The 12,014-nt window shown below is 52.1% G+C and overlaps 5 protein-coding genes across 5 annotated transcripts; 3 read left to right on the forward strand and 2 right to left on the reverse strand.

Annotated features, from left to right (window-relative positions):
• Window positions 1-1,107: 1,107 nt before the first annotated feature.
• CONPUDRAFT_53744 (uncharacterized protein) lies at window positions 1,108-1,425 on the forward strand (the record flags this gene model as incomplete). Its single annotated transcript, XM_007769136.1, has 1 exon — window positions 1,108-1,425. A coding segment is annotated over one exon (318 nt), but the record flags the coding sequence as incomplete, so codon positions are not given.
• Window positions 1,426-1,485: 60 nt separating this feature from the next.
• On the reverse strand, window positions 1,486-3,950 carry CONPUDRAFT_72222 (uncharacterized protein; the record flags this gene model as incomplete). The annotated part of the gene is made up of 5 exons (XM_007769285.1): window positions 1,486-2,771; window positions 2,822-2,994; window positions 3,023-3,148; window positions 3,199-3,584; window positions 3,636-3,950. 5 exons carry the CDS (start codon window positions 3,948-3,950, stop codon window positions 1,486-1,488), a joined length of 2,286 nt encoding a protein of 761 aa, XP_007767475.1.
• A 1,554-nt stretch (window positions 3,951-5,504) lies between these two features.
• On the forward strand, window positions 5,505-8,697 carry CONPUDRAFT_54267 (uncharacterized protein; the record flags this gene model as incomplete). Its single annotated transcript, XM_007769184.1, has 8 exons — window positions 5,505-6,212; window positions 6,263-6,474; window positions 6,527-6,689; window positions 6,745-6,893; window positions 6,942-7,333; window positions 7,390-7,685; window positions 7,727-8,393; window positions 8,444-8,697. Coding segments are annotated over 8 exons (2,841 nt in total), but the record flags the coding sequence as incomplete, so codon positions are not given.
• A 284-nt stretch (window positions 8,698-8,981) lies between these two features.
• On the reverse strand, window positions 8,982-10,059 carry CONPUDRAFT_152745 (uncharacterized protein; the record flags this gene model as incomplete). Its single annotated transcript, XM_007769518.1, has 3 exons — window positions 8,982-9,826; window positions 9,876-9,986; window positions 10,044-10,059. The coding sequence occupies 3 exons, from the start codon at window positions 10,057-10,059 to the stop codon at window positions 8,982-8,984; spliced, it is 972 nt and encodes a 323-aa protein (XP_007767708.1).
• A 217-nt stretch (window positions 10,060-10,276) lies between these two features.
• CONPUDRAFT_152746 (uncharacterized protein) lies at window positions 10,277-11,595 on the forward strand (the record flags this gene model as incomplete). Its single annotated transcript, XM_007769519.1, has 6 exons — window positions 10,277-10,375; window positions 10,444-10,599; window positions 10,653-10,849; window positions 10,925-11,162; window positions 11,222-11,438; window positions 11,489-11,595. 6 exons carry the CDS (start codon window positions 10,277-10,279, stop codon window positions 11,593-11,595), a joined length of 1,014 nt encoding a protein of 337 aa, XP_007767709.1.
• Between the last annotated feature and the right edge of the window lie 419 nt (window positions 11,596-12,014).

Consider the following 12,014-nt stretch of genomic DNA (forward strand, 5'->3'; position numbering starts at 1 on the left):
GTACATCCCATCCGGCGGACCCTCCGCTGTACCGATGGCCCTCCACTATGATCCGAAACACCCACCTCCTTCATTGTTGTATACCATCTCCCAATGTGAGTAGGGTGCATCTCATCCGGCGGTCTGTCCGCTGGATCGACATTCCTCTGCTACAATCCGACCCCCCCTCGGCTTTACAATTGATATGCTAGGATAGCACGCTACTTCAAAGGGACTCTTCCGGCGGCCCCTCCGCTGCACAGATGATGCTCAATTATAACTCCAATGCTGTTGTCACTTCACTGTTTGCAGCATAAACAGCCACTGTTTGTTGTCCACTGATCATCCGGCGGACTCTCCGCTGATCCAAACATCTCCATGGTGGGCCGACCGTCCGCCCGCTCGAGCACCATGGGGGGGTCCAAAGTCCGCTCCATCGAGCTCCCTCGTCCGGGTGGTGCTCAACCATATGACTTGCGACTGCAGCGATGACTTATGGGATACGCCGGATGCCTTGCAGCGGCACGCGGATGGCCATCCAATACGTGCTGTCCTCGCTTGCAAGGTTGTTGATGCTGCCAATCAGACCCTTGCATACTATTTGCCACGGGCTATTTCTCTGCTCCGACATGATGTATGCCATTCACCCGAATCCTTATCCCAGTACCCGGTCTGACCAACCACCAGGATTATTGTAGAAATATCCTCCCACTGCTACAAGGGGCAATACAGAAACAGAAACCATCATCCGACAAGAACTGGAGGAAGGGTCGGCCGTATTTCTGGGATCCGGTGATGGGTAGAGTAGGGATTCTACCATCCGGGTCCATCGATATATCAGTTGGATGGTATGGTCAGGGGCAAGAGGTACGGTCTCTGGGAGGTGCTTGCATCGTTAGAGACCTTGGGGGCTGACAGTGTGGCGAACAGGCAGGTAAATTATATGCCCCACCAAGCTCAAGCGCAAATTTTCAGGGCAATCCGGATGTTTATGCATTTGTGCAGAAGTCGGACATACTATTTGGCCTTGTCAACTTGGTTCTTGCTCTTACTCATCCGACTCAGTATGCTGCCGGATGGCAAGCCCTGAAACTTTGCAAGCGTTTCCACACTACCAGTGCATGCGGCAAGGTGTGGCAGTCCGTTTTCACCGCCGTTGGGGTCATATCAAATCGTATCAGTGTTCCGCACCTGGATACGTCCGGCTGCTACCCATGGTTCGACATTTTGTTCACATCCGGTGACTACGAAGGCGGAGTTCTTGACCTGTTGGACATTGGGATACAATTTGCGTATGTTCCAGGTGCACTAGTCCCACTATGTGGAAAGATCTTCCGACACCAAGTACCGAAAGTGGAGGGTAATAGAGTATGTAGTGCTTTTTACATGAGAAGAAATGTCCACCAATGGGCTGCAACTGGAGAGGCACAATATTCAGATTCGTAGGGACTACATACTTGTCTCATATCATACCATATATATGAACAATGGCAAACATAGTTAAAATTATCGTTTACTGGATTGGGTTGGATTCAGGCGTAGACTCTGTCTAGGTCCCTTTTCCGTGGCAACCGGATCCGGTGGATTCAATCTGGCGCTTTTCCTTTGGCCTGTATCTCCACAGGAATTTGTAGACGCCCTGTCCGATATTGTGAGGGTCCTGTCCCGCTTCTTGGTAGCCGACAACTGCTCGGATGGAGCCTCCCCCGACCCGGATATAACACTGGACAACCACTGGGCAGCTGGCGACGACGACGGAGGTTGCAGAGGGGAGTGGTCTCCACCGGATGCTCTATTGTTGCACCCGTCGTCAGATAATGGCCCAGCAGCCAGAGCGTGCTCATCCTCTGATGTGTCGATTGACGGCACACCTGACGCGCACTCAGACAGAGTCGGAGGGAGCGTCGGATGGTCCGGCAACACGCCTGTGCGTTGATCAGATTCAACGTCACCAACGGACCCTGTCGGGACAGGAGAAGTTAAGGGCACAGGTCTGGCTTCTGTGGGAACAGGAATTTCTACGTCGGACGGAGTGTGGTTGCTGGGTTCTGCCGGAGGGGAAGCAGCTGACAGGGCAGAAGTGTTGGATTGAGGGAGTTCAGTTGGCGATTGTGAGGGATCTGCTGGAATTGCAGCACTAGTGGACATAGGCCCAGTAAAGTCCATTGCAGGCAATGGGACGAGAGCAGGAGGCAAATGTCCCAAGGGTGGTTCTGCTGCAGTCGCCACAGTTGGGGATAGCTCGACAGCAGTCGATGAACCGGCACTGGATGCAGGCTCGACCCCAATGGTCTGGGCACTGGAAGTTACTGGAGTGACAGAAGCTGAACCATCAGAAGCAGCCTGTTGACGACGGCGGCGGCGGCGACACTGGTCGGACGGGTTGCAGAGGGCAAGGAAATGGATTGGCTCATTGTCGTCATCGAGGATCCGGCTCCACTGCGCAAGAAGTGACCTCAGCTCAGGGAGTGTCATCTTGCTGGGATCACGAAGTGTGACGCCGGATGGAAGTGGCTCTTTGAGGTCGTAGGGCAAGTCCTCGAACGATCCATCTAGCCGGACAGCTGGGCTCAGGCTTTTCCAAGGGACGGGCTTGGTTGTTCCAGTGTCAAAGTGGTAAACAACCTCAAGGAAGGCACGTGCAAGTTCTTTGGTAGCATCGTGGCCCTTGGACAGACAATCATCGGGGAGCAGAGGATATCCGCTATTGCGTAGGTCAAGTTGTATCCGGTCGGACGCTCGCTTTGCTTTACGTGTTGCCACGGGAGTCGGATGATCAGCTGGACATTCGCCTGGCGCATCCGGTCAATATCAATGAATGATTTCACATGAGTTATTCCACTCTTAACAAGGAATCGTCGATCTATATGGTAGGAGAACTGCTTTGGCCAAGGCACTTCGTCCTTCAGACCGGAGGCCTTATCCATGTCAAAGTATACCGGATGGCGAAGATGGAACATATTTGGGTCACCGCTATAAACACTGCCAGTACTTGGGTTTTTCATTGGTACTGAACTGACAACAACAACAATCGCGAGCTTACTGAGCCACCCTAGGGTTACCATCCTTTCCTATCCACCCAATCCAGGTCACAGACTCTGCACCAAACTGACGAAGGCAATACAGGTAGTGGCGGTGTAAATAGTCGGACATCCTCTTTTGTGCCACACTACAATTGATTCGTAAGATAGTGTAATATGATGGAATCCGATAACATACCGCTTCTGAACCCATTTGGGAGCTCCCTTCTGGTTCCATTGATCCGCAAGAGTAATATACTCCTCCTTGGCCTCTGCAGTCATGTAGAACCACATGTTAGCACGCGTCCGGCTGAGGTGTCCAAGCCATCTCCCATCTTTGCCATCCTCTGGGCATGGACGAAGGTCATCTGCACTTAGCTCCTCACCCTTCTGCACCTTCTCTTCCTTATACTGTACCCACCACTCCGGCATCGCATTGATGATCATCGCCTTCTCTTTGGTGAGGAAGCATCGGAATGGCGTCCAATGCTCGAACGGAACCTGGTTCCACTTCGGAAGTGCCTTCAGCTCCTCCGGATCCGGATCCGCCATCGACCCGTTGGGATCAAAGTGTTGCCAGGTGAGCTATGGGCGTCCTGTTAGCAACAACTCCTCATCAAGCTACATGACACGCACCTTCATCGGATCCTCGTAGTCCGTCAAACCGCCGCGGGTATAAGGAAACTGCCGGATGAGATACCGGGCGAGCTTCCACGCCAAGTCATTGAGATTTTGACGTCGGATGCCAGCGTCAGCACCTCCTGCCAATATGCCCCACTCCGTCCGCCATGTCTCGAGATATCGCTTGACCTCGTCAGTGAGACGGGCGTCGATCTCGGGAGGCGCGTTTGCGTCGGGAGGTGCGTCGGGAGGTGCAGTTGAGTCGGGAGGTGCGTTTAAGTCGGGTGGCGGGTTTGAGTTGGGTGGTGGATTTGAGTCAGGAAGGGACATTTGGAGAGACAAAGGATTGTTGGGATATGTCGAGGTCACTGGTGAAGCAAAGCAGTAGGCATGTCTTATATACCGTAGAGAGTTGGGTCATCAGAATAATCTTGGCATTTGTGCTGTCACTGCCTCTTCGGCTGTTGCTTTCTCATTTATCAGGGATATCAGACAATATATAAGCGCGGGAGAATACAATGGCACCACTGAATACATGAGGATGCGTGCATATTGCTATGGCAGTCGCATGACCAATCAGAAAAGATGTAGCATCTCGTCCGACCAGACATATCTCCAAAGGTCTCACCCAGGGCCGAATATCCAGATCTGTCACTTCGGAGATTCCTGGATGGCTTTATATCGTTGGCGAGATTCACATTTAGGACTCTCCGAGACCATTGTACATTGGACACATTTCTGACATGTCCAACTGCTTGGGTAGATTGAGGCTAAAACAAAGACTTGTTATATATCCCAAAGTTGTCCGGACATATCCTGCAGGACACAGCCCCCCAAGGATATCCAGTCAAGGCACGGACGAAGATATGTGGAAGGTCCCGCCACCAGTGCTTCCGCCCTCCTCTGCGGGCCGGGTCACCGATGATGTCCAGGAGGCAAACGTCAAAGGTACAGGCACCGATATTGAAGACAATGATCGGCTTATTTGCTGTCCGGATTTGGTCTCCTCCGGGACATAGGCAGCTATAGGCAGCCGTCCGTCGATGCCGCTTGTGATTGTCTGGTGGGCACGGCGTTCTCCGGGCATCCCGATTGCCAGATTCTGAGTCCAGCTGTTCCCACTGACCACTAAATCGGAACATGAATGTCAACCCTGGATGAGATCTGTGCGATCTATCGAGAGATTCATTGTTGATGGATACCCGTCAACCCTGTGCACTTTGTCCGGATGATCGGACCGATATTGCAAACGTTGTTTGCTCGGATCTGCGGGCCTGTCATATCCGAGGCAATGGGGTTCGGTTATCTATGCCCAAATGGGTGTAAGGGCTTTGTGTGCTATGCCAATAGGCTAAAGGCTCCGGCCACACCGCATGAGATGGCTGTAATCTGATCAGTGGCCCAAGATTATATCGATCGTTGAGCAGCAACCTTCAGGCTTTCCGACACTCCTCTCCATTCTTGCAAGCTATGCCAGAGATCGGTGTACCAACGAGAAAACCGAAACCGCCAAAGACAACATATGTATACGACACAAAACAAGTCCGTGACCGGCAGGGTAATCTGGTCGTAACCCATGCTGAACGCGAAGTGAAGGAAGATCAGCCATTAGCCAATATCCCGACCGCCCCGTTACCAATGATATCACTTCCGCAGGAACACGTCCAACCTACAGCGTCAAAGAAAGCGAAGACTTCCACACCGGACACCGGAGACAATGAGACTATCATGTTCTACGGTTTTGACAACTCGGATGACATGGGTATTCCATTCGCTGAGGAGATTGAGACTGGGTCTCAAGACACTGGGAAGAAATCAAAAACAAAGGTGTGTGTCGGCCAGTAAGCTCACAGGTATGGTCATAACACAGTACATTAGGCGCAGCACGAATATCTTCGTGACTGGCAGGCCCAGCGGAGCGTCTATCTTCATACTGTGGCAGACTTGCATCAGCGATCCCTTGTTCACACTGCTCCGGACGGCGACCAGCAACTACCCATGTGTAAATGGTGTCAGAAAAGGGAGCCGACTTGGAGATGCGACGACTGCTTTGCATTTCCCGAAGGATGTCAAGACTGCTTTCGGTCCGCCCATCAGCATTTGCCCTTCCACAATGTTCATACATGGACGGGTACTCACTACGAGCCCTCTTTCCTGTCCAAGTCAGGGCTGGTCATCTATCTCGGCCATGGGGGCACCAAATGCCCGACGGCAGCTGAGGTTGGTGAAGACCGGGATGAAGGGGTAGGCCTAGGGCTCAAGGAGAGACTATCCGTCCGCCTTGGCCTCCGGAAGTCGTTCACCCGCAAGCATACTGACGGTGATGGCAACATGAATATGGTGGTCGTAGACACTAATGGCTTACATCAAATTCCGGTCAACTTTTGCCGGTGTGAAGGCAAGGTCGGCGATGATGTCCAGCTGTTGCAGCATGGTTTGTACCCAGCAAGTCAGACAGCTCCTCGGACTGCCTTTACGTTCCGGGTGCTCGATGAGTTTCTTTTACAGAACCGCGAATGTAAGGTACCGGCAATGAGTTATATCTCTCATTTGCAACGGAAGACGATGGAATCAATGCCTCAAGAGGTTCCAGTATGGTAACTTTACTTGTCGTATGGCATTCATGTCTCACCGATTTTTAGGTCCGTTATGCTGAACTTAACCGGTGTTCACAGCAATGGCGCCTGCTGAATGCTCTACTTCACCATGGAGAGCATGCCAGCGCAGTGGCTGACGGTAAGAAATCAGAGGATCACCAACTTCACCTGAAGCAAGGATCACTTGCTACTGTCTGTCCGGGTTGCCCACGTCCCCAAATCAACATGCCGGATGGATGGCAGGCTGATCCTGATGGGTGAGCTTCACAATGTCGTCGAGGACTGCCACTGATGACCGTTTTTGTCCAGATGGAAATATGGTGTCACACTCTGTATGGACGGGAACTTCAAAGCAGACCACCTCCGAATGCGCAAGCAAGTGAACGACGTTCCAATGACAGATGGAGCGGCATATATGACAGAAAGTAAAGCTTACCAGGAACATTTGCATACCTATCCGGACAAGAAGGAGGTTTGTCTGCCTATATTTTCCATATGACACAACATCATATCTGATAATCTGACAGGTATCCACTTGCAATGCACACCGCGCGGTAACACAGGCAAATCAGACACGGGGATTGCACAAGGACGTGACAGGTATCGCAGCGCTGGCTTGTGCACGGCATGGCTTCTTCATACCAGGCACTGTTGTTGACTTTCAGAAGGGAGAAAAGTTAGTCCAGACCTCTGCGCCTGATAAAGGTACTAACACCATTCATAGATTCGCAAACATTGATTGGGCGTTATGGATGGGGATCCTGTGGTATTTTGGTGTCCTCCGGGTCCTCGTTCTTTATGACATCTGGTGCATATTCGGCATTCACCTCCTGGCTCGCTTCGCAAAAAGCAACTACATGAATATCCCCTTGAACGTGACCATCATGGGTGGTATTGGTCAGTTCCACGTCCACGGACACAAGGATGCATGTGTCGCTCGATGGTCACCCGCTTACATTCTTGGTGCTGGCAATGTGGACGGCGAGATACTTGAGACACTTTGGGCAGCATTGAATGAGATCTCCCGGAGCACGCGTTCTATGACAACATCACATCGGAAGGAGGTTCTAGATGACCACATGGACGATTCAAACTGGAAGAAGCTTGTTCGGATAGGTACATTATTTCATCGGATGTGTCCGGCACCGAGAACTGACCTGACATCTTATAAGTGTTATCTCTTGCAGAGAAGTGGAAACGTGCGATCAAGGAGTTTCCAGAAGCACAGGAGGCATTTGTCGATCTCACAGCCATGGCCGGACCGGAACTTGTGGCTGTTTGGACAGCGCAGCTGGAACAAGCGCAGGCTGACCGAATGTCGGATCCGGCAGCGATGGACATCCTCAATGTCCAAGTAGATGACATGCCCACTCAGGCAGACATTCAAACCGAATTATCCACCCACGTGCGACGTGTAGCCGGACAGCTTTCAACGGTTGATTGGATTGCGGATGGCATGGAAATCCAAGTTTTACAGTACAAATTCAACTCCAATCCTTGAGACCATAGTCACTAACGTGTCCAATAAGGCTCCGAGTCAAAGAACTTGTGAAGGCTGCCGCCGGAAATGAACAGGTTGAAGCTGATCACAAGGCTAGGGAAGCCCGTCGGACGCTGGACAACCGAATGCGGGTATGGCTTAACGACGCGCCCCGCATCATGGGTTCCCTTGCATATGACATACCGGATCCGATCGCGGACGGCGGGCCAGAAGATGTGGTCCTCCCCCTGCCATCGCATTTCGGGGTCAATATCTGTCAACAGAATGATATTGCAACACTGGCCCACCAAGAAACAGAGCTGAGGCATGGCCAAATGAATGACGCAATCAATGAGGTCAAGATCCTTGTGGGCCGGAAAGCAATGGTATACACCCAAGACATCCGTTCGTCCACTGGGAGCGTTCGGAAGCGCACGCGCGCACAAGACAAGCTTGTCCGTGCTGATGATGAGCTGCATCGACATGTCAACATATATGAAACTGCACGCAAGGCTGCTGAAAGACTGGGGGAACCGGATCCGAAGTATAAGGAGCTCAAGAGCGCACATTTGGTCGCCAGAACAACATCTGTCGCTGCCAGCCTCCGAGGAACAAAGAACGAGCATTTGCCATGGTTTTGGAGGGTTGAAATTGAAAAGGCGGAGAGGGATGGAGGCTTGGAATGGATGGAAACTTGTGAGTCCTTATTGGGCAACCATCCAAGCGCTGAAATTCATTGACTGCAGTTGATCGGATCCAATGGATGAGAGCCAAATGCCGGAGAGACCGATGGCGAGAGGAAATCATCATTCTCCAAGAAGAAATGAAGCGGGTGCCGAAGTCATTTCAATATGAGGCGAACAAGTGGGCAGACCGCGTGCAGAATGGTGGAGCCGGATACTCAGCTTTTGCCCATGGACAACAAGCAAGATGGAATAACCTGAAACAGATGGCAGAGGCAACATTTGAGACCTTACCATCGGCTCCGTCCAGCATATGAACGTAGTATACATTGTAGAGATCCTTTGAGACTCATCCGAATTGCAACAACATGCAATCTATGGCTATGGACTCAATCAGAAGGACGGAGAATCTCAGATCATTGTCTATGACCTTAGTGACGATACATCCGACATCTTCGAGTAAGCAAAAATGGCTTGGACAGATTAAAGCTAAAAACGAGAGACAAGCGAGCATGTGGTCGTGCATATATCATCGGATCCGCCACTCATGGTTATTGAATCGAAGGGATGCTAGTATATTTGAAGGATGAAATGAATACATTCAAAACTCGTAATAAACTCGACGAGGGGGCATGCTCAGGGGGGCGTTGATCCCGAAGTAAAAGTTAGCCTGTCTGACGGGCGTGCCACTTGGCCCAGCCGGACGCTCTGCAACCCGCTTCTGCACTGCCTGTTGGAGGATGGTCATCCCCTGCACACCTTGACCTTTGAACGTCTCTTCGGCAGACGCGAACAAAGCACTGAGGGCTTCACCATCGACAAAGTTGAGGAGGTAATCGACCTGATCACCAAAGTCCTTGGACGCCGGAAGAACTGGCACCGGACGGGCTTGCGCCGTTGTCGAACCAGGCACCGGTGTGAGCGAGATCGGGGGCGGATCCATTGAAATTGGCAGTGCAGCCTGTACGTTTGGTCGGATGTCCTCAGTTGGCCTTGGCGCAGCCACGGGTCTGCCCGAGTCCTCCAGAGCCGGTCTCTTGGCATCCGGCTTTGATGGAGATGGGCCCGACATACGACGCTTGGCACCGGATCCGGCGTCATCCGAGGGACCAGCCATTTCAGTGTCTTCAGCAGCCTGGCGGCTGTCCGGTGTCGTCGTTGTCGTTGTCGGAGGCTTGGGTGCTGCAGGGACAGATGATGGCTGGGGCGACGGCTCTTCTGCTGCCAAAGCAGAAAAGGAGGGGGCCGTTGAGATGGATGCTGCCACACCAGCGCTGGCGGCAATGGCCGGTGAGGTGGAGGTGCCTCCAGGTAGCACAAGTGGCTCAGGAGCGGGTGGCTCAGGAGCAGATGGTTGAGGGGGAGCTGGTTGGGGAGCGGGTGTGAGACTGGGGGGAGGGTGGGTGCTCCTCTGCTTCATATCCGCCAGCATTTTATCTATGGATTCTGAAGCCACTTGTTAGCAGGATACACGGTCGAGTTGGGCATTGCGTACCTTTGGAAACAGCTGCGCCCTTTTTCTTACTCTTCTTTTTCCTCGTTTCCGTGGACGAACCAGCATCAGCCACCTGAGTCGTTGGCTCCGCCGGCGGGCGTGTCGGGACACCTAGTTCTTGACATAATCAGCATGGTTGAAGCGGGTCGAGGGCGATGGGCAACGTACCTGGTTCGGATGACATGGCAGTAGCGGTGTAGAGGGAGGGGAAGAATCCTTCATGCGATACACATCAAGAGACCCCCAATGTAGCCTCGTGTACATACACGTGTGAATTAATGTATGCAATCCGGATTCAGCCGATCGGTGTAAATAGCCCTTAAACCCCACAATCAGCCTGATCTTGCCCATTCCATAAATACCCTGACCGACGGTGCCGTAGGAAGTCTCCACCTCTCTCCATGGCGTCTGAACCTGATGACATCACTGACTGGCACGGCACAGACAATGTATCCGAACCGGATGAGATCCCTGATTGGCCAGGGGCGACCGGCATTTTGGTTAGGCTTTGCAATCCGGTGCAATCAATGGACAGGAGGTTCAGGTCATCTTTTTGTCGGAACCTCAGTTCATTGCTGAAGACTATCGGACCATCCGAGTGGATGGATACGGATCTAACAAATTGGTCGCTGTCTTAGGCATCCGCATGCATGCCGCTTACTTGTCTTTATTGAGCAAAGCACCTGCGCTGGACGTGTTCATGTCGGATTGGATTGCTGAATCGGTATGTGGCATCTCATCCAGTTATGATTGCTGACACTATATAATCATCGGAAGCTTATGGCTTGCAGTGTTATGAGAGTGTTCCAAGCTTACCGGATCCCTTACGTTTTACCACCCATCCTCCGACTCGCGTTCACACCTGGTACCGACCCGACCATGGAGGACTGGTTCGATGACATTGCAGAGGCCCATCAAAACTGGATGTCGGCTAATGCGGCCGCTAATTACAACTATGTCGGACATTGGCGCTGGTGGGAGCATTTACGCCCGGCTAGAGAACCAACCCTATTGCCAAGCAGGAATAGAAGGTTACTGACGTGTCCAAGGGCTGAACGAGAGGCAGCACGCGCCGGGGCAAGCAGGCTAAGGGACGGTCCGCCTCGCACAGGGCGGCAGCGGGAGGACTGGAACACCAGCCTTTGCGACTACTTCATTGATGATGAAGCAGAAGAGGCCGGATCGGACGAGGATTTGGACGCAGAAGCTGAGGACCAGTCCGGTGGCAGTGACATTGAGTACATTGGAGATGCGGTTGGCTCCGACATTGAATATATCGGGACAAGGGTAAGTGTTGAAGCCTCACTCTATCCGGCTACATGCTTACTTCTTAGTTGTGTATCCAGCGTGCTTCCATCAATGCTGATTCCCCTGGCATATCACACATGACTTTAGTCAGCTCTCTTTCGTCGTTTCCTGATGATCTATTGCCAATCGCAACACCGGACGTGCATCACAATTGGACCCAACACAGCACCCTAGCACGGGCTGCTATACTACATGACCAAGATGAGCTATCCGACTACCTGCCAACGTCCGATGATGATCTGTCCTCCGATGAAGGTAAGCTTTCTATTATTCTACTCCATCCGACAATTCAAATATAAGTATAGATTCCACAACTGATTACTTGGATGAACTGGAAGAGATGGTGGCGAGGCTCAAGGAGTCAGCCCTGGAAACGTCATCTTTGCTTAATGAGTACCGTTGGGCACATTAGGATACACACTTTGCATAGACGATGATCTGAGATTCTCCGCCCTTCTCATTGGGTGTTTATCCCCAGGATATGCCGGACATAACCCCCAAGGATGTCCGGTCAGCAGATGGGAGGGAGAGATCGAAGGTACCGCCACCGAGGTCATAGACGATGATCTGAGACTCTCCGCCCTTCTCATAGACGATGATCTGAGATTCTCCGCCCTTCTCATAGACGATGATCTGAGACTCTCCGTCTTTCTTATTGGGTGTTTATCCCCAGGATATGCCGGACATGACCCCCAAGGATGTCCGGTCAGCAGATGGGAGGGAGACGTCGAAGGTACCGCCACCGAGGTCATAGACGATGATCTGAGACTCTCTGCCCTTCTTATTGGGTGTTTATCCCCAGGATATGCCGGACATGACCCCCAAGGATGT

Source organism: Coniophora puteana (assembly GCF_000271625.1).
Source record: "Coniophora puteana RWD-64-598 SS2 unplaced genomic scaffold CONPUscaffold_5, whole genome shotgun sequence".
Classification (NCBI taxonomy): domain Eukaryota; kingdom Fungi; phylum Basidiomycota; class Agaricomycetes; order Boletales; family Coniophoraceae; genus Coniophora; species Coniophora puteana.